This window comes from Pararge aegeria, chromosome Z, assembly GCF_905163445.1.
Source record: "Pararge aegeria chromosome Z, ilParAegt1.1, whole genome shotgun sequence".
Classification (NCBI taxonomy): Eukaryota; Metazoa; Arthropoda; class Insecta; order Lepidoptera; family Nymphalidae; genus Pararge; species Pararge aegeria.
The window spans coordinates 1,834,360-1,860,454 of record NC_053208.1 but is presented as its reverse complement, the minus strand read 5'-3'; the positions used below and the strand labels follow the sequence as shown (position 1 = coordinate 1,860,454).

General features: G+C 36.0%; 1 protein-coding gene across 2 annotated transcripts in view; it reads right to left on the bottom strand.

Annotated features, from left to right (window-relative positions):
* LOC120636034 overlaps window positions 1-26,095 on the bottom strand; it is a 134,009-nt gene that overhangs the window by 8,253 nt on the left and 99,661 nt on the right. The window contains exons 5-17 of one of the 2 annotated variants that reach the window (XM_039907278.1): window positions 24,150-24,208; window positions 14,631-14,815; window positions 11,254-11,735; window positions 10,690-10,790; window positions 7,443-7,832; window positions 7,010-7,300; window positions 5,841-6,355; window positions 5,678-5,680; window positions 5,063-5,269; window positions 3,969-4,091; window positions 3,254-3,511; window positions 2,187-2,404; window positions 681-873 (exon numbers count right to left, since the gene is read on the bottom strand). In XM_039907278.1, coding sequence (XP_039763212.1) covers window positions 681-873; window positions 2,187-2,404; window positions 3,254-3,511; window positions 3,969-4,091; window positions 5,063-5,269; window positions 5,678-5,680; window positions 5,841-6,355; window positions 7,010-7,300; window positions 7,443-7,832; window positions 10,690-10,790; window positions 11,254-11,735; window positions 14,631-14,815; window positions 24,150-24,208 — 3,025 coding nt within the window. The remainder of the gene's footprint in view (window positions 1-680; window positions 874-2,186; window positions 2,405-3,253; window positions 3,512-3,968; window positions 4,092-5,062; window positions 5,270-5,677; window positions 5,681-5,840; window positions 6,356-7,009; window positions 7,301-7,442; window positions 7,833-10,689; window positions 10,791-11,253; window positions 11,736-14,630; window positions 14,816-24,149; window positions 24,209-26,095) is intronic. The other variant, XM_039907279.1, reaches the window with a different exon arrangement.

Sequence of the window (26,095 nt, the reverse complement as noted above, 5' to 3'; positions counted from 1 at the left end):
GTTTTACTTCAGCAACAAAGCAAGGCATATATTTTAATTGCATACTTAAAAACGAACATAACTCTGGAAAGTGTGCGTTAGTGCGTGCCAGGTCAGGTGGCTCCGTAAGTACTGGACCGTTTTTAACCATTTCTTCCAAGCCAAAAGAAAGCTAAACTATCACGAAGTAACATCCCTATGCCTATCCCTACTAATATTATAAATGTGAATGTAAGTTTGTTTGTTACGCTTTCAATAGCTAGTACTTTATAATTATGAACTACATGATTAAAGTCCTCATAAAGTACCTACAAAAAGACTGCCAGGGAATATATCTATATATCATAGTAAAGTCTCAATTGCAGCTTTTGTGCTCTAAAATTTTAGAGAGAAGCAAGCATCATCGCAGTATTAATTATATTATTTAATTATTATTGAAATAAATAGCTTAATCATAAAGGGTATGAATATAGCTATAAACTAAACCGATATTTTTTTAAGATTACAGAACTTTAAAAAAATGCTTTAAAAACAATAAAAAAAACAGCTAGTCAGTCATAAAGACATTCTGTTTTTGCGGTACGGTCTACGGTGCTATGGGATAAAGGTCTTATTGGATGCTCTACGTTTCTATAATGTTTGAAACATGGGTGTACCTAAGCCCAAAAAGACTCTTAGCTTCCCAGATTAAACAGACTCACATCAATTATCATCTTCCCTCTGGTCTTGTTACGTTCCCGATGGTTGGCTCTCTTCTCCAACTGCTGAAGCACCCGTTCCCTCGTGGTCCTGTACTCCAACGCGAACTCCGCGATCACTTTCAATAGCTCCGCCGGTTTGGTCTTGGTGGCTTCAGTCGGTGGTACGCCGAGGTATAGAAGGAATTTGTTGTATCTGAAAGAACCGACTTGTTTTTTTTTCTTTTGTTTCCACTAGAGAGTATGGTGGTCATACCCCTAATAGGTTTCTACGCGACAACGCACGATAAACATTCATAAAATGGAAAAGTCTTCCTAAGTAAGAGTAATATTAAAAAAGTTTTAGTAGGCAGTGATTTTAAGCAAATATGAAGTGCACGCCACTTGTGGTAACTAGCCACGGCCAAAGCCTTCCACCAGAATAAATCGAAACATATTAAAAAAATATATCGCTAGCTTCATATTAAAACATAGTATAAGTAACAAATCAAAAGTAGCAAAGAAAACGCAATGAAATAATTACAATACAATTGCAACGCATCATAAGGGCGCAACAAGACGTTTGTGATTAGACGTATAAAAACTAAGAGCTATCGAAACAAAATCAGCGTGAGGTAAATCATTAGTAATATATCGATGCATTATCGAAAAGAAAACGATAAATAATCGTCTGATTGCGCCTTTAAAAAACAAATAATTATTCGCAAATAATTTCGCAAAATATAATTAATACTAACAAAACTACACTAATATTATACAAATATTACACAAAACAATTTGATTTCTGTAAGTTCCTATGCAACACATAAGTACTTGGCCGAATTCAAAAATACTTCCATAAAAACAAAATTAGGAGTAAGTACATAGTTGTTTTCAGAACGCACAACTTTTACAATATAAAGAAGTAAGTGTGCGTTGTGAAGTCAATGCGTAGAAAGCTTGTTTGATAATCTTGGTTGTGTAGCGTTCATAGAAGTCAGAAGTGTGTCCGTAGTATTGCTCGACATCGAGCAACGATTAGTATACTACGCTCGTAAGCAAATATTGACTGATTCTTAGCTTGATGTGTCATTAGAGTGTGATAAATTAGGGTTTTTAATTAGCTTCCAGAGGAGATCGGAGTCAATCATGACTGGTCATCGAATGAGGAATGAGGAATGTCGGGGACCTTTTATTATGTATGTTTTTGTTTTAATTGCAATTTTAATTTCATTTAAGTGATATTATCTTTGTCTTTATTTGCTTATCTTAACGGTATTTTTTGTTTTAATTTTTGTCATACGGGTATTTGGCCTGAATAAGCATTTATTATTTTTCGTTATATTACGTTCAGCAGGTTACCGAACGTTGCTTGTCGGCACGTCTTAGTAAGTCAAGTCAAGTAGTAGTTGTCAAAAAGTAAGTAAAATTCAGATATGGTAAATACCTAAATTTGAAGCCTATATAAATACTGTCATTCTTTAACATCTTTGCCATAGACATCCATGTCTTGTTAAAATGAATCTTTACCTGGTCATAACCCGCTTCTTGATAAGACTCAAGAGTATAATACGCTCGGCCGCGTCCGTCAGAAACTCGTTGATTTTGGTCTTAAAGATCTGCGAACCGTCGTGCTTCGCGACGCGTTTCATGTGGTCCCAGGATGCCTTGCAGTCCGTCTCCAACTTCATCAGGTTCACGTTCAGGACGTCGAAGTCTACCTTCGAGGCTCGGATAACGGGACCAACCTTCAAGTTGAATTTAAGGGTACAGGTGTAAAATATCTATAGGTTATCTTTAGACATAAAAGGTAACATAAACGGTAGATAATTTTGGGCATTACAATTATTGCTTTTATAGTTTTACTTCAAGTGACAATAAATATAAATATAAATATACTACGACAATACACACATCGCCATCCAGCCCCAAAGTAAGCATAGCTTGTGTTATGGGTACTAAGATGACTGATGAATAATTATAATATGAATAATATACATAAATACTTATTATATATAGATAAACACCCAGACACTGAAAAACATTCATGTTCATCACACAAACATTGTCCAGTTGTGGGAATCGAACCCACGGCCTTGGCTCGGAAAGCAGGGTCGCTGCCCACTGCGCCAATCGGCCGTCTAAACAATGGAGATAACATAAGGAATACCCGGGTAAAATTGTTGTGTGTGTAAATTAGACCAGCAGGGCTGAGATGAGTGCCACGAGATAATTATCTCCACCCTTACTCCTCTAACTATGTATAACTTAACTTAATTTTCTCGTGGCGCACATGGTAGCCCCTGGGCGCTTCTGGAACCCTAGTACTTCCTTGCTTTAGTTTTAAATTTTCGAATAATGATATCACCATGTATATATGTATACATTATATATTATATTTTAATAAATAATTGACTATGAATGGGATATTCAAAAAAACGTCAATTAAAGCAACAATTAATATTGGCTCGCGTTCTTTTGTTAAACATAGAGAAAAGAGAGTAATAGGGTAACAGGTTAGGGTATTTTTTACATTCTATTTGTAACTCGCCAACTACATTTTTACTTAATTAACAGGGGTAAAATTTTATAATTACCTCGCTAAAAAAGTCTGTCGTATCCGGAAACTTTTCTATAATCATTTCACAGATGTGGTATAACAGGGGATGCTTCTGAACAGTGTCTTTCACCTCCATCACCTTAGAGAGGTATTCCAGACGGAACCCCTTCACCTGGTTGCCGTTAAGGAAACTCCCCACGGAACGCAATGTGGATAGGATAACTTTAAACGTCTTATTGCACTTCAACAGTTCTATGCCTTGCTTTAGGTCCATTAGGGGTTCTGCTATTTCTTTCTGGAAGGTTTGAGAAATTAGGAATTTGAGATAGATTAATGAGGAATGTTGTGTTCTATGGTAGCCAGTCGCACATATCAATCAAGTTATATAACAGACCACTGCAAGATTTGAGGCCTCTCCAGAAGGAAGAGGTTGCCCATTCCACCATCCAAACCCATCTGGCAGCGTCACTTCGCTGTCAGATGTTCGCTGTAAAATAATGTTAAAAAAGGGCAATTTGCTGTAGAATCTGCCTTCCGAACCGGTGGTAGAGTCACTACACACAGACAGACTTGACGATTCAAAAGTGCTTATATTAGGCCTACTTGAAATAAATGAATTTTTGAAATAAATAATTTATAATTCGAATGAACTGGGTCCCACTTAAAGAGAGGCGAAGACTTAATCACTGGGTTATCGCCACTTTTTAGCTAGTCGATTAACTAGTTAGATGTATAGAGATTATTAACTTTACCTCTAAATTATCAAAATCTAGCTTGAAGACCCAAAGCTTAAGTCTCGACGATAGCTCGTTTATAGAAGCCAGGGTGAGCAGGAATTGTTCTGCGCTGCCCAGAGGTAAATCTGGATTCGCGTACTGCAAGAAAAACAAAAATATTTTCGTTGATTAAAAAATTAAGCATAATACATCATCATCATCATATCCAACCATTTGCGGCCCACTACAGGGCACGGGTCTCCTCCCACAATGACGAGGGGACGTAGGCCACCACAATTTTAGTGTGTTTGTACGTTTGTAACTGATTCATTTGGACTTGATTTTGACCCTCTTCGAACGGTCTGATTTCGTTCCAACTTTGTAAATATATCGAGGACCGATAACAATTCACTAATTTAATAAGATTCTTAAATTTTTTCAATTTTCAAGATATATATATTTTTAATCTATATAATTTTCATCAAAAATAATAGTTTAAAAAAACATTTATAAACAAACTAAACTAGTAGGAACTAGCATGACTTTTTGTACCAATAATTGTATCCCCTGACAGCGGATATAATTAACATGTCCACCTGCAATCCACGGTAACATGGAATAAGAGAATTTTACCCCCGTTTATTATTCCACATATATTATTTGGATATTATTTCCACTTGTGCACCAATGCTCTGAGAGTTGATAAAGCTGTGGGAGAAGATAAATTTTTATCCTTTCTCCTGGGAGATAATTGTCCGTAACGTACTGGTCGATGAATCTTGAATAAGTCACTGGGCAGGGGACATATTCTCCACAGGAAAGGTACTAAATGTTTATAATTTCCCACAGTTTTATCCACTCTCTGACTATGAGCGCTCGGGTGGAAATATGTGATATAAAAACACGCGTAATACCAAACGGTGTCAATACCTCCTTTTCCCTGTTACCGTTTTTTATTTATTTATTTACTTTTGCAGGTGGTCAAGTAAGATTTATCCCTCGTCAGTAGTTTTAATCGGGGGATGAATTTTTGTCTTTTGCCTACGCTAGCCTTGCTGGGCCGGTGGTCAGGGTTTTGGCACAGATTAAAACCGATAGTGGGCTTTATAAATAATGAGGTCTAAACAAACCTGTGCCTCTTGTATCTTGACTTTCTCTTCTTGCGTGGGAAGCATAGTTAGCAATTTCTCTATTCCCTCACGGCCTATCACAGTCGCGTCCATCTTCATTATAGCTACTTTTATAGTCTGCGGTGTTGGTAGCTTCTTCATCGCTATGTTGATTGCGTTCGACCGTTTTGTGTCCAAAATAAGGTTTCTCTTTGGTTCCATTAGTTTCTAGAAGTTACGAATAAAAAATGAGAAGAGTAGAATAAATTGTGATGCAATAACAAATAATGTTAACCACAGAATTAAGATCATACAGAACTATCATTCAGCCGTAATTATATGCAGTGCAATGTCCAAAAACATATCCGCGCGCGTCTCATTTCACATCCACAGAATGATGCAAAATCGCAAAATTTTCTCCATTTTATAGTAAACGTTTAGAATATAAGAGGTAAAATAATTACCGTCAACTGCTAAATGGAATGAAGTGACTAACCGCTTGTTCGAGAAACACTACTAAATTGGAGTGTTTTTGGTGCTTCAATATTAGTAGTATACACGGTTTCTGTAAATTCTTAATTCGGTGTCTTTAACCTTATTGTAGTGACAAAGTTACTATTCTTATAATATACTTACTTCCTGTAGTAGACATAAGTTGACAGAAGAGGGCACGGTACATGCAAGAAAAAAATTTTAAGTTAGTAAAGTTTTTTAAAACCCAAGAAAAGAAATCAACTTCAAAACCCATTTGTTTGAGTTCATTAAAAATGTCTTCATCATCTATATGGTAAAAGTTTACCTTAATAATTAAATCGTTTGTCCTGGATTCGAACAGATGCTCCAAGGAAGCTGTATCAAGACTGACTTCAGGTAAGTCATCCCAAATAGATCCACCCACTTTGGCATTGACAGGTGTTGGCAGAGGATTCTCCTGAATTTCTTTCCAGAATAATTTTACAGTCTTTTTATTCTTCTTAAGCGTAGAGTTTGCTGAATCGATTGAGAGTTCAGAGGATATAGAGGAACTTGGTAAATTTTTTGGTAAGCTCGAGAAACATGCAGGTAAAGGAGGGGGTATTCCTAGAGGAGGAAGCATTCCAGGAGGAGGAGGTGGGGGCCCATTCGAAGCGTTGATTGCGGGGAACACAGTATCATCGTCTGAGTCGTATCTTAGGTCGGAAAAGTCCAAGTCGCAAAGATGAAATTCCCGGTCTAAACATCCCTTTCGCAGCTCCTCCCAGTGGAGATCGTTTTCCGACACTTTTATCTCGTGTATTTTTGGACTTTTTTCTATTGCTGGGCTTTTTATAATTTCTGAAATGAAAATAAGTACTCTTGAGAAAAGGATTTGGTAAAAATAGGATTTTTTGTGTCCATTTTGATACCTGTTGTACTGACGAATGCGAAATTTGTAAATTTCTACTTTTTCTAAAGGTAGATAGTATTAGACCACATTAAATTGTTTTCGGGATCTTGTTATAATATAAATATTAATAAATATACTAAGCCAATACACACATCGCCATGTAGCCCCAAAGTAAGAGTATCTTGTGGTATGGGTACTTAGATGACGAATGAATATTTCTTAAACAGAACAAGTTATATTAGATAATACCCAGACAGAAAACATTCATGTTCACCACATAAAAAAAATCCAGTTGTGGGCAGCACCCAGAGAGCAGGCTCACTGTCTACTGCGCCAAGTGGCCGTCAAAATATAGCAGTTCACTGCTGGATTTTCGTTGTCTATATTCTTTTGGTATACATCGCGCTGTCGAAGTTTTTATACATAATGGCCATATCTCATACCCGCTATAAAGCTATATAGCTTCTATAAAGCTGAAGAGGACGTGGTCTATTTACTTGGAAGCGATGATAACAGGAATCATACCTTCCAAGTTCCACCACCTTCTGCACGCACTACTCTCGGGCTGCATGAAACAGATATCTGTGCTAAATTAAACGTACCTTTAGATTTTGATTTGGCTAATTCTTCTTTGGCTTTCGACACAATTCCTGCCATATCTGACACCCTCAGTGGCTTTTCTTCCGTAGAAGGGCTCACAGAACTCGTCAACCTTTGCGCTAAGTCTTTGATGCTGTGCTCTCTATGTAACAATATTTCCCTGTCATCTTTCGGTTCAGCTGTGAAGTCCAACTGCCTGCCGACCGCCGCTAAAGTGTCAGCAGCGTTGACGCTGTGACCTAACGTGCCATTTTGCATCCTCTGTTTAAGACCACTAGTATATCTTTGGTTTCCTGAACAAGATAATTAAACAAGTTAGAAACGAGAGAAAGGAAATTAGAAAACAATATGAAAGCCATGATCATGGAAAGAACTAAAACAAATTGTATTGGATAAATATGATAGGCGAAATTAGTGGGTTAGTAAGGCACAAACCATTCAACAAAATATCTGGAAGGTTTGGAGTTTTCACTCCGTTGCTTTCTGCGTGCCCGTTCATTTCGTTGCCATTGTATTTGGCGTTGCCATTGAGATTGCCGTTCGGAATATACTCCGCGTATCTATTAGGATTGCCGTTGAAGCTGGAGTAGTTTTTGGTTGGGTTGGTGCTCCACTGTTCACAATTTTTTTCAACATTAACATTGGCGTTTAGAAGTTCCTGTTGTTGCAGTATATGGTGGGCTTGCCTCGCGTAGCGATCCCTTCGCCGCTTGAGTGCAGTGCTGAGCTCTTTGTTCTCTTTACTATCTAGTATGGAGGGCAGGTGCGTAGGTCTTGGCGGTGCGATTTTCTCCTGCTCATTTGGAATCTTTACCGGCGTTTTCGCTGTTGATTGTTAGTTAAATGCAACGTATAAGGCCTTAGATTTCAAAGCAAATGCGAATTCAGGTATTTAAATGTAACCGACCGTAGTTAGAGAGTATTATAACATCATCCTGATTTTCAGGCATTAAGTATTAAAAGTCGTCTGAACGATCACCTCTTATCTCGGCAAGTTCATATCTATATGTTTATGAATATATGTGTAAGTTCTGTTATGTATCTTTATTAAAACCTATCATCATCATCATCATCATCATAACATAAACTACTGAACTATTTACAGCTAGCTGTCAACTACTTATATAGGTAGTATTTCCGTGTTAAAATAACTTTGAAATAATACTATAATGATTTATACAGTGAAATAAGTCGAATAATGTAATAAATAATGTTTTCTCGTGCTGTATCAATGTTTGTGAAGCGATAAGATCCTGGGTTTTTGGGAATAACAGTATAACTGTACAAATGGTTACCTTCAGTTACACGAGCACAAAAGATCCTGGAGGGTCGAAGCGCATCCACTGAAGCGGGCCTCACTACAAGATACCTTCAGTTGAGTGCACAAAACAATCGCATAACATTTGCAATTTCACCAAGTTTTACACACTGTCTAACCTAATACCTAGCTTTGGTTGAAAAATACTGTGAAATAAAGTTCGAAACGACGCTATATAAATGTTGTGTTGCGGAGTGTACGCGTTGTAAATTGTTATTTTCAAGTTCGTCAGTACTCATTAAATTTCTAAAACTGCTACCCTCATGCATACCCAATTATAAACAAATTCAAATTAAAGGAACCAGTCGACAATTTCGACTCATCGATCATTACTGATTTGGCCTAGCGGCCAAACGCCTAGAATTAAACAGCGACCCGCAAGTTCGATGCCATGGGTCCCCGGCGCTCTTTTTTCATTTTTAATTCTTCTACATATTTTTCAAAGAACTGCGATGGCTAGCAAGTCGAACTATGTCGTTGCATGTGTCAGCTGCCAAATATCATAAAGGGTCGAGAATTCCTCTAATGTTCTATCTGCAAACTGAGATTCGATTTTTTATGCGCAAACATATTATCTGAGAATAAGTACAACTTATTCACCAAAGAACTGAAGCGATCGTGGTTATGTCACGGCTGTCGCAGCAAACAACCTAAAACGGACAATTCAAATACGGCCCTTCACCCCATCAATACAGCACACGTTGCTTGTCCCTCTGACGCTGATAACAATGAGCCATCCTCTAACATTACACAGCGTAAAAAATGTAAAGAAATTACTCAGTCTTCTACAGCCATAGATCCTGCTGGTCTCAAATTTGGTTGGCTATATAACTAATGTATCTAAAAGTGTGGATATGAAACAACAAGTCGATTCCATTTACACCGATTTCAGCAGCGCCTTCGATAAAGTTGACCACAGCATTTTGATTTTAAAGCTATGTGAGTGTAGGATCCACGAGCCTTTGCTCTCGTGGTTTAGCTCGTATCTTGAAAACAGAATTCAGAGGGTAACTAAATAAATAATAAAATTGTTACCAGCCCACTATAGAGCACGGGTCTCCCCCACAATGAGAAGGGGTTAAGGCCGTAGTTTATTATATCTTCTCTAAATATTTTATAATCTATCTTCTACGAGTATATATTTTATAACGTAAGTATAATATATAGTCTCAATATTTATGATTACAATATATTTTTTTAATTATGTATGGATTTAGGATGTAAATTTATAGTGGATGTAGTTTCATGTAAGTTTATTGAATGTTTTAAAATTAATAAATTTTTTTTTATTTTTTTTATGCGCACCAATCATCAGTTTATCTTTGTTGTCCCTACCTTTAGTGGTTGCCTGGAAGAGATAGCTACCAGCAATAAGGCCGCCCTTACGCCCTATATTAGTTCATAAGCTTTTGTTTTCTGTATTGTTTTTATTTGGTGTAATAAAGAGTTTTATTATTATTAGCATTAATTGGCGTACTAAAGCTTAAGTAAATAAAGTCAGGAATAAGATGTATTTAGTTGTAATAAAGACAAAGTTGGCCGACGACTCCCACCACACAAAAATAGATCATAGCGATTTGACGTTTTGATGTAGTGAGATGATGGAAATAAGCAATAAATTCGTAAATCATGAACTAAAGCTACGAAGGTTCCAAAAACGCCTTTGTAAATAAAAGAATGATCTTAATTCAAAGCACGTTCAATGTGTTATGTTGTGTTGATAATAGTGAACAGCATTTGTTTCGTCTAGTCCAAAATAGAAGTCCAAAAACTTCTGCGCATGATATTTTGAGATTTCTCAATAATTGAGTTTTCAATAAGTTCGAGAAAACATAAAAATTGGTTACATATTGAGGTACAGTAATGACTTGTGGTTGATTTTAATTAAAATAAATACTTCTCTAACTACGGATCGGTTATTATTAGGAATGGTTGAAAGTCAAATCAATCATGATCGTGAATAAAATTCGGTAGTTGACTGAGAGTTACTTATTTAAAAAAATAATGCTTTTTTAAATTTCTCAACGCTTCTGCATATTTTTTTACTGAACTGAAATGTTTATTTTAAATACAATCTTTATAACGCTTCTAACTTTTAGCTAGGTAGCTTATATTTCAGCGTTGAGTGGGAAATCATTAAAGAAAAGCTAAAGTTAACCTGGCATTATCTGTGGTTGATTGTTGTTGCCTTTTGCATTGTTGTTGTCTCGGCAGGTCACTAATGAACAGCTATCACTAGCCCTGAAACTATTTCAGTCAACTACCGAAACTTAAAGGAATTCGCATGCAAAAGGATAATTCATATCACATCATAAAACATCAAAAATGTAAGGCTAAACTAATAAGAATCAAACAATGATATACCTTTTTCTTTGTCTTCTTGTTTCTTAGACTTCCTCCTTTCTGAACCTTTCAAATTAAGACTTCTCCTTCTCACTGAGGTGATTACGGATTCATCTAATTGCCTGAAATTTACAGTAAAAATATAAGTAAAAGGTAATTCAAGATCCACATCTTGAATCTTTAGGCGGTAGAGGCATCTTTTTTAAAAAGCATGTGTTTTGAAATTGAGGTTTAAAATTTGTCGCTTTTCATATTCATATTTAAGACTTAATAAATACTGTTACAAAAAACATAAAGTTAATTATAAAAGCGGGTGTCCGACGCGACAAAGTATCTTCTCTGGGAGCGACGTGAATTAAAATCTAAGTGATACTTTAGTGAATAAAACAAGTTTTAACTCTGAAATAGAGTAACCTCGGCTTCCATGCTAGATTAGGATTGACTTGCGATAGGAAGTGTGTTCTGTAACTTTGTATTGAAGACAAGACGAAAGTCTTCCAAGAGTCAATGTGTTCTTATTCCAAATCAACGATAGCATGAAACAATACGTTAATTCCTAATGAATAACGAAAGTACTGTACTTACTTAAGAGCAGTGCCACTCTCATCCCCATCTTCATACAAGAGCACGGCCTCAAATATTTGCAATTGTCTCAAAAGGTCCAGATCAGTACCCTGTTTTGACATGTACAGTCGAACAATATCATCTATTCCTTGCTCCTGGAGGGAATCCACGTGGTCGTAGTACATATCTCTCTCCGGCAAGCTGTTCAAACATCGATTTATGAGCGTAGTAGCGTAAATCAAGAGTTCCGTATCCGAAGCGTCGACGTCTTGTAGGATTTTCATGACGTTGAACCAAAAAGGTCTTCCGTTAGAATTGTCCACGATGGCAATTGCTTCGATGAGAAGAAGGCAGTTTTTGTCAGTGTACTCCACGAATACTAGAAGTAGTTTGAGGGCTGTTTTGACGACATGCCGGAATCTGCTTGCTATGAGGGAGTACATCCATTGAATGCAGCGTTTATGGTTCATTACCCCATGCATGCCATCGACGTAGAGCAGGATCTGTTCGGACAATAATTGCTATTATGAATATCTAGTTACTACTTCATGGAACCCCATAAAACGCACATAGCTCCGAATTGCTAGACTTTTCTGAGTTATGTGCGTTTTATATTTTAGTTGCTAGGCAATTTCGGAAGTAATATAAATCATTAATATGCAGCATACTGTTTCATAAGTTAATATTAGTAGAGTGTTCAAGTGGCGGTTCACCACGTTGGTCGGCCCCCAACGAGGTAGACAGACGAGTCGCTAGGAGCCGCTGGAAACAAGCGGCCCAGGGCCGTGGATTTTGGAACTCTCTACAAAAGACCTATGTCCAGCAGTGGACTTCAATCGATAGAAGTAATGATGATGATGAGTAGAGTGTTCAAGTGGTGGGCATGTGAACTACGTCCTAAGCCCTTCTCATTTCAAAATTCAAAATTTAAAATTTCATTTATATCAATTTCGCCGTATGTAAGAACTTTTGAAACGTCAAGTATGTCGTTTTGTAGTGACTCTGCAACCGGTTAGGAAGGCAGATTCTACCGCGAAGAAGCAAGCAAGGCAACAAACTCTCAACCCTGTAGTGTACTTGGCCGTTAATCTGTTGATGATGATGGTGAAGATGATGAAGAAGATGATAATGAAGAAGAAAATGATGATGAAGATGATTATGAAGAAGTAGATGATGATGAAGACGATGAAGATGACGGTGAAGATGATGATGAAGATGATGATGAAAATGATGATGATGAAGATGATGATGACGATAAAGAAGATGATGATTCGTTTAAAAAAAATCTCTTTAGTCAAAATACTTGGCAGAGTTGAATCTCGATTCTTCTTGTTTACTGGAGTCACAAATACTGAACACACGTTTCTTTTTCTCCATAAAAAAAGCAACGAGAGTTATCTAAAAAATGTCATCGATTGAGGGAACTTCTTGGTAGCTATCCGCGGCGTAGGTTGGAATCATCGGTTGATGGTGATGAAGGTGATGGTGATGATGGAGATTATAGTGTATATTATAGTTCTCGTCCTGGAAAATACTGGCGATTGCCAAGCAATCACTGCTGTCAAACGTCACGTTTGTTTATTTCTTGTATGGAAGAGTGATGTTTGACAGCAGTGATTATTGACAGAGTAACGACAAGGCTGCTTGGAAGCAGGCCACTCCGCTCTCATCTCTCACAAAACAGAAAAAATCTAAAGATTGTTAAACTGTAAAATGATGTTGGAAAAGGGCAATCTGCTGAGTTTCCTGCCGGCTCTTCTCAGTGGAATCTGCCTTCCGAACCGGTGGTAGAGGCCGACAAACAGACTGACCTGACGTTTGAAAAGTGCTTATTAATTAGGCCTACTTGAAATAAATAAATAAATAATAAATATATATACTACGACAATACACACATCGTCATTAAGCCCCAAAGTAAGCGTAGCTTGTGTTATGGGTACTAAGATGACTCATGAATAATTTTAAGAATAATATACATAAATACTTATAAAATACAGATAAACATCCAGACACTGAAAAACATTCATGTTCATCACAGAAACATTTTCCAGTTGTGGGAATCGAACCCACGGCCTTGGACTCAGAAAGCAGGGTCACTTCCCACTGCGCCAATGAATGAATGAATGAATGAATGAAAGAATGGACAAATTAATTTTGAATTTTGAATTTCGTTTGCAAGATTTACGCCTGTCGCAAGCCTGTCGCGATATACGTAACCACCCAGCCGGTCTGAAAGGCGTGGTTGCCGGTACGATTACGGGCTCATGAGACTTCCCACCTACGCTTGAGGTTGACGGACAAAATGGGCCCTTTTTAGTACGTGTTCCTTCCATGCCCTGCGAAGTGATACTCTGTTTGCAGCCGATGGTTTTCCACGTACCATCAGTGGTATATCCTGCTCCGTCAGTTATTAACTTTGTGATTTAGCACCGTCGATGAATTTGTCCAACTTGTTACGGAGATATACCCGTCGTTGTTTATGAGAATGACGATGATAATAGCTCAACATGAGCTCGGTGAACTCGCCGACAAGTCAGTGGGCATCGTATGTGAATTGTCTTTGGTCTGCCTAGAGTTGTTTTAATTCGATATTATAATACGTTAGGACATGGTCATAATCAAATAGTTTGTTACTAAGTAGGTACAGTTAAGAGATTATCCGCATTGCTGCTCTTGTGGTGTCGCTCAGACTGCGAAACCCTTTGACTACCTCCCTGGCGAAGCGGTGAGTACTGTGGGTTTAAGTGTGAGGTCCCAGGTACGACTCTCGGCATATCCAATTTGTGTATTTAAAATTTCTATGGTTAGGTTGTGCGCCACGAAAGTGTTGTGTCTACTCATTATCTCGACAACCTCTATAGAAAAAATACGAGACGGTTAGAGATTTCTATCTCGTGGTGAGCATGCTAGGCCTGCCGGTGTGGGAGGCTTTTACCGTGGCGTTATAATGTAGGTACATAGACAAGCGATTTAGCAGCATTCCGGAACGATTTCGCGTTGAATCCGATTAGGAGTGAAGGTTAAATATCAAATACTCTGACTGCAATCTCACCAGATGGTAAGTGATGGTGCTGTCGAAGTGATAAAACGTATTTTTTTCTATTCCTTTACAGATTCTCCCTTGACTGCAATCCCAACTGATAATGCAGTCTAAAATGGTAGCTGGCTTACTTGCTAGAGGTATAACAGTAATATTGAACCCAATAACCTGGGTTTCGAACCGGAACGCTAAATTGCTTTGCGGCACCTCTTTGTCGGTAGGGTGGCAACAAGGTGCGGCCGAAGCCACCCCACCTGAACATCTCACTTGAAAGACGCGCTCGCGATGACCTTGAAAAAAGATTTTAATGCCAACAGCAGTGAAGGTTAGCCTTTAAAAAAAAGGAAATAACACTAACCTGTCCCAGAGCCCTCAAGATGTAGTCCAGGTAGTTGTGCACTGCGGTGTTAGCGACTTGCATGAGGCAGTCCAAGCCCTTATTAGCGACGAACTCGTGTACCAGGTCTTTGTCTGACTGCAGGACCTGCTTGAGGGTGAACAGGGCTCGCCGCAACTCCCGCCCTTGAGAGTGCAGCAATCTTTCTGCGGAGGGAAACAACAACGGTTTTTGAAGTCAAGCTGCTTTAATCACGAACAGCAGGGTTATCATGGAGACATATATCTAAATCATAACAAACTATTCAATGGTGTCTATGATATCCAATGAATATACTTACGTGTCGGGAGTAATTTTCTCCTATTCCCTGGTGCCGTGCTTTGGCAGGTGGACATTTTAATTTCATCCCTTGTCAGGGATATATATGTTTATCTCCTGTTCATGAAAGCCGTGCACAAAGATCGATATGAGCTAGTGGTAGCGGACCACTATTGGCTGGGAATTCCTTTGTCTATGGCAGGCAATAGCTCAGCCTTTATCTGTGAGCAGACAGCTTGTTTCCGGTGCAGTTTAGACCATATGCTAATGGAATGTCCATGTAAATTTTGAGAATTTAGGAAGTAGGACACCTCAGGCCCCTCAGCCCACAACTTGCTAGTTCTCAGTGCAATCGTTTAATTAACGTAATTGCTTTTGCCAAGCAATACCATGACATATTGCCATGCCATTTGATTATGCTATATATTTATTTCCTTGGGCAGTGCTACATAGCGCCACTAACGGGACTAGCGTGTAGTATGTCATAAGCGTAATTTGATGCGAGATAGCGTAATGGCTTTGTGATGAATAAGGAAGGCGAATTTAAAATGCAGTATTGTAGCGTAGGAAATAGGGGAGCGGACCATTGCGCGCGCAATTCCATGATTTAAGTAAGTTTGGACTGTGTGATCGGAATGCCTTAATCCTACATTGAGTATCAACCTGAATGCAGTGTTTTCAAGCTCGAAATCGCACTTACTTCATGAGGTCATTCAAACAGTCATTAGTAGGCTCAGGTCAGGTGTTAGGAGTGGTGTGTTTCTCACAACGTGGAAACAACGCGTATTGATTTTCCCTAGGCTTCTTAAACACCTTTTAGATATCGTAATTGAAGATGACATGATATATCATAACCATCTATTGAAATTTCAACATTAAAATTTTACCAGTGATGTAGTTGCGCTTTAAAATTCAAATCCTTGGTCAAGTGTTTTTTACTCAAAAAGACCTTTACAAGGCATTAGTAGGCTCAGGTCAGGTGTTAGGAGTGGTGTGTTTCTCACAACGTGGAAACAACGCGTATTGATTTTCCCTAGGCTTCTTAAACACCTTTTAGATATCGTAATTGAAGATGACATGATATATCATAACCATCTATTGAAATTTCAACATTAAAATTTTACCAGTGATGTAGTTGCGCTTTAAAATTCAAATCCTTGGTCAAGTGTTTTTTACTCAAAAAGACCTTTACAAGGCACTTTTTCTGAGCATATAAAGCAGTGTCATCGTTTACTTACAAGTAAAGTTACGCGTTCTGTCCTAAGAAGCCCGTAAAAACTTAGCTTAGTGATCTGGTTGCTGCATACTTAATTAGCGTAACTAAGGATTGCAGTGCGATTTTTTTTATATTTAGAAATTTTTTGACCAGTCTCTTTATATACTTAGAACTTTAAAAAGTAAGATATCTTATATGCGGCATAGGCTTTAGCGTTTCATCATATAAACCAAGAAAATGGCGCATTGCGACACTACTAGTTCACGTACCCCGAGTTATGTGTTTGTTGTGTTTGTAATACACATCTATTGAAATTTAAACATGTTGCGTTTCAAAATTCAAATCCTTAGTCTGAGTGTTTTTTACTCAAAAAGACCTTAACAAGACACTTTTATTGAGCATATAAAGCAGTGGCATCGTTTTGCTTACAAGTAAAGCTACGCGTGTTCCATTCGCGATCTGTCCTAAGAACCAGCTGTAGTGTTTTGTTGCTGCATGCTTAGCGTAACTTAAGGATTGCAGTGCAATTTTTTTAAACCAGTCTATGTATAAGTATACTTAGAACTTTAAAAAGTTAGAGCTCTTATATGCATATGCGGCATATTCTTTAGCGCTAAATCATATAAACCAAGAAAATGGCGCATTGTGACTCTATTAGTTCATGTACCTTGAGCTACGTTTTTGATGTGTATGAAACTATTGAAATTTCAACATTAAAATTTTACTGTTGATGTTTTTGCGATTCAAAATTCAAAGCCTTAGTTAGTGTTTTTACTCAAAAAGACCTTAACAAGGCACTTTTATTGAGAATATAAAGCAGTGGCATAATTTTGCTTACAAGTAAAGCGGCGCGGGTTCCACTCGCGATCTGTCCTAAGAAAATGGCGCATCGCAGCACTACTAGTTATTATCCTTAGTTATGTTTTGTTTGTGTTTGGTTTTGAGTTTGTTGTGTGTTCTCTTAATTTTATTAAATTTAATTATGTGTACTGTCAGCTAATGAAAAAATTAGCCAAGTAGAAGTACAACTTAAAATTGATTGGATTTAAATGTTTTTTTGAAGCATTCATATAAATAGTTTTTATATTGGAACACCTTAACTCAAATTCTAAAATAGTGAGAGTATAGGATTAAGGGCCTGCAACACCACCTTTTGCTAATTGCCGATTTCGTTTCTGTCACTAGGCATATAGTAAAAATGTGCCAAAACAAGTTTAGGCTATCCGAGAATTATCAGAAGATGTTATAAACTGGCCCTTAGAGAATCAGTACCCTTAGGGCCAGTTTTACCATCTTGGACAACAATAAAATATCACACAGATCAAACACAAGTAAATATCCTCAAGTAAGATAAAATCAGCGAATAAAAAACAATTTACAACTGTAAACTTTAAGCATCATCTTTGTACAAACATAACATCTCCAAGACGAAATTATTATGTTCCTATTATTATATAAAAAGGATACAAGCTTCAGTTTGTCAGCAGGGCAGTGTATTAAAAAGCATATCCCAGAAAAAGGATCAATTATTTATCTTTTTTGGTAAACCAAAGTATTCGTTCACAAATTTACTAACCAAATTTACAATTAAAAATTTAAGATAATCAATCGAACTACGAGTAGTGACAACAAACAAATAACCTACTCCGATTGCTATTTTAAATAAACAATAATATAAACGTTAACATCTTAATAAATAATGCGTTCGTTTCAAAACGTTAAAACATGTATTTCCACTTTCACAATATCAGATGTAGTAACACTGCCCCTTGATGAATGATTATGTTGGCTGAATTGATTGACATACCTATTTGAATAATTTTCCAAAATACAATAGATATAAATTTGATTCATATTACAAAACGGACCTATTACTCAATTTCTAGGAATAAACACGATATACCTAACCTATGAAAATATTAACATTTCAATACACTACCTGATGTTAACAGAATCGCAGTAGGGTGTCAACAAAGATTGGGATAATTAAGAAGCGGAATGACGTACACGGCCCGATTCCATTCCGCCTACTGGGAGGTAATATCCCCCACCATTGCGCGAAATGGATCAATATCGACGCGTGCTATGAATTTTTTTTACAATTGGTATGACGGACGTGTGCGTACTTTTTAAAGGATACTTAGCATTTTTTCTAGGAATCTATAAATAAAGCCTGAAGTATTTCATTATTATAAAATTGTAGATTTATATGTGCCCCTATAAGATAATGAGCGTTATGCGAAAACCAGAAATTTGAGTTGGATTTTCACAGGCTTATATAATTTTTAATCGGCTATAACAATTAACTCTTAAAAGTCTAAATATCGATTTTAACAACTTGAAGTTCTTAATAATATCTATTGCAGATAAACGTTTCAATTATATTGTAATTGAAACATTTATTGGATTTAGTGATCTAACGAAATAGAAACATTCTGAAAAAGTTTTCAAAAGTACTTGAAACCTTTCTGTCTGCCTGTTACCTTATTAAAATCAACAATTAACTATTGAACTTTTTTTTTTAGTTTTAATTATTTTAGTAGTTGGTTATTTATTTTAATTTTAAATTTTACTATTGTTTTTATTTTTTTTGTATTATTTTCACAGTATTATTTTATTTTTGTTTTAATTTTTGTCATATGGGTATTTGGCCTGAATTAAAAGCATTTATTATTATTTTTATTAAAAGTCTAAATATCGAGATTTAGTTTTCACAAACTCATTATTAAATTTTTTCAGGAGATTCGAATAATATATTATAATACAATAAGGCAAGCGACCACCAAAAAATAATGAAATTTAGTTTTTCATGGGGTGCTGTTGGTGAGTTGGTGATTATAGTAAAAATTTCAATTTAGCATTGAGATTATCTTTAGTTATTTCTTTTCTAAGTCTATCTGAGTACAAACTGAGTGTGTAGGCAATGCCGCCACATAATACCAAATTATGCAAAGACTTAAATATAATATTTCATCAGTTTTGCCTTTACCCGACATTTATTTCAATAAGTTCATCTGGATTACTCCTTAAAAACTTAAAATTGACTCGTTAAGACGATTGGAATTAATAAATAATTTATTAGACTTCTGCCTATTGTAACAACTTTGCCAAAAATTTCCTTTCCAACAATTTTATATTATAATTTTATAATGATGTTAACGAAATCTTGATTAAAAAAATTGTCTTTAAACAGTTTATTCTATCATCATGCTTCCTTTCTTATATTCTTATGTATATTGCATTAGAATATAAGAAACAAAGCTTGATGATATTGAAATTATCAGGATGCAAATAATTTTTCACAAATTATTTGAAATAAATATATTTAGTACATTCAATACTCTTAATTAATTAATTGAAACACTTAATACATTAAGATGACACACTTGACACACACTACACTTGATACAATTGGACAAATCCTAAATTAATCTTTTCGAGAGCACAATTTTAATAATAATGAGTGAGTTACATCAATTTTTCTGTTGTTTTTGTAAACATTTATGATGAAGTTCTTATTATTTTGAAATTAAAAGTTAATCCAGAAAAGTTATTACACAGTTTCATGATTTTCAACAATTTAGCTGTTATTACAGCTAAATTATTGAAAATCATGAAACTGATGTTAAAGGTAATCTATAAATTAATTCTCTATAAGTAATTTTATCACCGTGCTTTGTTTTTTATAATGAACTTCAAAAAATATAAAACATAGAACATAATTAATGCATTAAAGATGCACAAAAAAGTTAATAAAATCGATGGAATGACCCATTCGTCGATTTGATGGACATTGAATTAATGTGCTGCCAACCGTTGACACGGGATACCAAAAAATCGATAGTATGGACAATATTTTGAAACAGTTCTTCGGGTGTCATTTCAACGTGTCCGATGATTTGCGAGACACAGGACCCTTTTGTAATGTGGATATCAACGGTTGCCTTGAGTTCGTCAATTTTATCAACGATATTCTCTGTGTCGGAGATAGTACCAGATAACTTGTTACTCTTCTGCAGTCCGAAGCTCAAGAAAGATGGGATATCTCGAATCTGAGACTCAGAAACAAGAAATGCGTCATAATTGTTGGTCAGTTTCCAGACATTCTTTTTATCGATTTTTAGTTTCTTGAGGGAAATGATCGAAAGTGATGCAACTTTGTTAAATTTTGCTTCTTCGCAGTGCTCCTTATTCCCCAAAACACATATTTTCATCCTAGGCCTCGGGATGTAATTTAATTTAATGGTGCCGGAAAAATCTTTCCCCTTCTGTAGGTCATAGTTTTTCAACACGACTTGTAGTTGTACTGACTCTGACAATTTACGTCTTTTCTTCTTGGACTCCTCAAGGACGTCTTTTATGCATGATTTTAACGTTTCATGCCATAACTTCGACATTTTGCTGTCAACGAGCTTTTCACTTGTTGTTAGAAAGACAAAAAACTAATTCACGTACGGCTTAATCTTCCGCGAAATGGTTTGGTGAAAGTATTGATTGAAAGCTTTCTATGCACTTCCAGATTCTGTGTGGTGTGGCTATTGAAAAAAAGAATTTTATTTTGCGCCTTGCCGTACACCAATTATCGATATCGTCGGGTTGATAATTTTTGAAACCATAAGATTCTATGTAAAACAAAGAAATTACAAATCCATATGAGAATCTTACTTTTTTCAAGTAATTAAAGTGTAAATTTTACTAAATAGCTCAAAATTGTACATAGTAATAAAAAAAAACGTTTTTTTTTCTTTTCTTTGCATTTTCTGAGAACATTTTACCCTAGGTAATGGATATATTTTTTTACATTATCAGAAAGAAGAAATTTCACATAAATTTTAAGGTTATGTGAACAAAGTGTAATTACAAAAGTGGTCTCTCTCTTTCTTAGGTCTCGTTATTACGTTTAACTTTGTAATTTAATTTTTTCCATAGGACTTCTAAGGGCCGGAAAGAGCCTACGACTTTTGGTGTGTGTGTGGTGAGACAGAGGTTTAGGTATGAATTTATCCAAACTGTTTGCTTTGCTTCGAAATTAGTTCATAGCAGTAGTAGTAGTCTTCTGAACAAATTTGTTTTATTTCTTCCCAAAACATTTTGCAACCACAGAATTAAGAACGTACAGAATCCTCATTCTGCTAATATTGTATGCAATGCATTGTGTCAAAAAACAGTGAAAGCGCTCTACGCACGTTTCACTTTACACCCGTGGAAAGTTTCTAGCTCACAAACTTTATGCCATTTTCCTATTTAATGGGAAACGTTGAGAACATTAGAGGTAGAATAATTACTATGAAATGGTAATAATAACTGCTAAATGGCATGAAGTACAAACCGTTTGTTCGAGAAACACTACAAAAGTGGAGTGGATTTTGATGCTTCAATATTAGTTCTCCATTCTCTTCAATATTAGTTTTAAACGTATGCTGTTAGATGTAGTTGTTTGGCATCCATTGGCAGGCGATTGCAAAAAAATCGTCTCAGATATTTTATTTGACGAATCACCACCTAGTCCGTCAATGTATTCGAAGAAAATGGGGAATAACTAGGTAGCCACTACTTTTTTGTTTTACCTACTGACCACTTGTATTACCTAGTTTTTTACAGGCAGACCATTGACCGTTATTGAGGTAGGTTAACGTAGTGATTGTATTATCATTGATGGTACAGTTTCTAGCTCAGTGAGCTAGGCCTTAAATGACTGAATGTGTGCATGGTCGTCAAATAAATAAAAAAAAGATTGGTCTATGATGTCTATGATTCATTTGAAAGGAAGTGTTTTCATAATATGCCCAATTTAAATATTGCCGCAGTCAGCGCTGTCGTATAGAAGGTTTTAGGTTAGGTTAGATTAATGGTCGATGTAGGTTCGACAAATATTCTGTAGTTATTAGTCATAAAGAAACAAAAAACTATTTAATAATTTGCTTAAAGAATAAACTTTAAGCATCGTTTCTTTTTTATTGCAGGCAGGAGTGGTGGTCTTAAAAATGAAATAATAGTCCACATTTACAGAGCAACTCCTATGAAAGTGTTATTAATATACAATCCACATAAAATAAAAGTTCATCATCTTGCAAAACACAGAATTTTGGTTTCATATATAAGTGGAAGTGATAGAAAAGCAAACATTCTTTCTATAACCTCAATATCCATAAGTGGTACACAATGTATGCAAAACCTGTGGTTTATTAGAGGAAATAGCTTGCACTGATGATAAAAATGAATAGCAAACAAGGGTTTTTGAATTTGCACTTAAAAAAGAACCAAAATACATTTTTTAGTGATTCCAATAGTGAGTGTAGCTATATCAAACCCCCTCAGGTGATTTAAAGAAAGTAAGCGTTTTTGAAGTGTTTGTATATATTATTATCTGCTAAGAAAATATCATATGTTCCTACCATAATTTCCTATAATTCTAAATTCAATCAAGGACATTAAAAAGTATGCACTCAATTCACCTGCCTATTATCTAAGTGATAGAATACAAAGGGTATGGTATAAAAGATGAAAAGTCTCATGGATCATCTGCCTTATAGGTAGTGTTGTCCCACAGGGCTAAATTTTGGGGTCCTTTCTATTAGTGCTGTATAAAAACGACCACACCATTTCAACATGCAAATAAAACCAAGCCTTTGAAATGTATGTTATAGTATTAAATTGAGAAACACTTAGAATTAAAAAATCACAGTTTTTCTAAGATGTAAGCTTTAGTGTGCTACACATACAGGAACTAGCGAGTAAATTATAGATGAATTGCTTAATAACAAGGTTGCTTAGAAGCTGTTAGCTTCGCTCTCATCTCCCACTGAAAAATGACTGCAAAATGTTGATGTGGAAAAGATCTAATGATCTGATTTTTGGCGGCTTTTCTCGTTCTAGAACTTCTTCAGAACCGGTGAAAGAGTCATAACAAACAAAAAGAATTGACGTTTTAAAAGTTATACAGTGATCCCACTGGAAATAAATGAATATTGATTCTTTTTAAATATATTGGCTACTTAAATGCAATTGCAATAGCAGATTTGGTCCTCTAGAAAGTTACAACCAGCTAGTCTTAATAAAGAAATAGTGTAAACAGCTGCTTATGTAAAGGTGAAAAATGGTACCAATAAGAAGAGTTTAGATGAGAGCTTGGAAAAACCTCAATTCACGAGTATAAGGTATGAGGGATAATATAAAATTTAGGGAGCAATTTCTAGAAGAAATCTCCCCAGAAAACTTGCCGCTCTTAAATCTGAAATAGGTACGTTGGAAAAGCTAGTAGAAAACTAGCGAAACCCGGACGACTATAAATCAGAGAAGACATTTGTTAATGAAAAATTTAAGGCTAAGAAAATTCCAAACCTTTCTGAACCAGTGAATTGCTACGTTTGAATAATAATGATGCAAGACACCAGATCAAAAGAAATAATATAAATACTCACTTTATGGATAGCAGTTATATGGTTTGGAGTAACTCAATAATCATTTAAGAATTATCAATTGGAAAACAAGTAGTTTGACGACTTTAAAACCATCATAAGCAGCCCAGTTTAGGTAATGGTAAGTTCGTAGTCCACCGCGCTGGCCAAGTGCGAATTGTTACAATTCACAGGACTTTGACAACTGTCACCCATGTTTTCTCACGATGTTTTCTTTCACCGATGAAGCAAGTAATACGCTCAACTAGAGGTACGTCAATCTCGGACATCACGAAAGTGAGGTAGAAGGCCTAACCACTGCCAAATCACCGTTTCACAGTTCATGCCATGACTGCCAAGTCACAGTTCATGTGTCAACAATACATTCAAAAAAAATTTGAATGTATTGTTGACACATGAACGCACAAGAAGTGAATTTTTGATTGGGCTAGACATGATAGAAATGCTTTAACTTGGTCATACGTAAATACTTGCCGGTACGGAATAAAAAGCAAGGATGCAATTCTGGAGATGGACCTATAATGCTACGGCATCATTTTTTATTTACTTTTCAGTTTATGTTAAAATTAAGTAGTCTTATAAACTCACCGATGATAGCGTGAACTCGTACCGACAGCTGTGTACGAAGAACCAGGGCATTCTTTCGACTGTAAACAAATAAAAACAATAAGCGTTACAGTAATTTTATAAAGTGGTTAAGTTGTAGTTTTTGTTTAATATAAATTAATATTTGCCAGAAATTTAATTAATTGATTGATATAAATATTATTTTTCCAGCTTCTGCCCGCGACTTCGTCTGCGTGGACTTCAGAATAGGATCTAAAGCTTCGCTCGTTAACAATTTTTAATCCTACCACGGGAACTATTTGAGAGATCGGTTTAGAAAGTACATGTCCTTTTCCATAGCATACCAAATTTCTAAGCCGTATGCCAGCGCCTTAGCTCGTTAACAATTTTCAATTTTCTCTCCGGAACCACTTAAGGAATCAAAATAGAAGGTAGCTAAAGTTCTTTTCCATGTCAAAGGCTACATGCATGCCAAATTTCACCCAAATACGTTCAGCCGTTTTTAACAAACATCCACACTTTCACATTTATAATATTAGTACCAAACAATATTTAGAGTTGAGTTGGTGGGTATTGTGATATAAATATCATTTTCGATACACTTTAGTCTTGTGTGTACTGTATACGATGCAGAGATACCTCACAGTGTCTTAGTCGTTATCACAATACTACTAATATTTTCAGGCCACCTAAACTCATTCGATGGTCTATTGGTTAAGATGTACAGATATCACGAACGTTGGAATTCCAGGTACGCCAAGGTTTTCCGGTTAACACATATTCAGTGCCAGCCTAGAGGTTTTCATTTGGTATTGTCACGTTGAGCGGTTATATCGACGTTATAATCTAGCGTGCAATGAGCTCTGAAACTCTTTCCTATGCGAGTGAAGGCCTGTCTCCAGGATTGTTTAATAGACTGATGATGATGATCGTGAATTCAGACAAAATCAGTATAACGTTTCAGTTGAGAGGGGTACGAAATTTTAACAACAAAAAAAAAACCTCTATTGTTTGTATTACGCGCTATCCATTCTAGACCATAATAATAAATGTTCAAATGTTGGTTATGGGGATAAACAAGTGATGACGAATGAATCTTTTTATCTAAGGATACAAAAAAAAAACTTTAATTACTCTATTACTCTATTACTTTGCCTGTTTGTCTCGACATTGAGGATATTATAATCAATGTAGCAGACACCAGAGCAGCGTGGTGTTCTAAGCTATAAATCTTGCATCCCATTGTTTTTGTTTTTTTTATTTTTATAGACGAGTTAACGAGTTAAGTTTAACTTTATGTTTATAGACGAGTGCTTCATTGCAACCACAGCTGACCGTAACTGATGATGCTGCCCAAGGTGGAGCACACTTGCCTAGAATATGCCTATTCACCCTTGATTAGAAGGTACTCACGTTATCGGTACTGGGGACAATGGAAGCTGGAAGAGCATTTCAGATCTTTGTGGTGCGAATCGAGCCGAAGATGCAAAGCGCTTCTTAAAGTTTGCATTGTAAATCATTGAAAGATGGCTAGACAAATTAATTCGATAGCTTAATTTGATCTCTGTACATTTTCTTTATTCAATCTATCCACAATCCATAGATTTATTACTTAGCAACGTCGTTGTTGCAAAAAGATACGCCTACAATTTTTAACAGATTACAGATAAATTGAATATAGATAACGGACGTTAATCCATCGATACTGTGTAACGTAGGAATACTTTAATTGTTAACTAGCGGTTGCTGCGACTTCTGTATTTTCGTTACCTATAAAAAATTCCATGCTTACTTTTAATCTCTAGTCCCTCCACTCTCTACTCTTGAAATTAAAGCTTTGTTTTATTATTTAATTTGCAACATAAAATCGAAACCAAAAGAATTTTCATACGATCTCTCAACCCCGTTTCACTAGAAGACGGGATTCTAAGAGACACGTCTGTAAATGGATCGGTAATAGGATGATT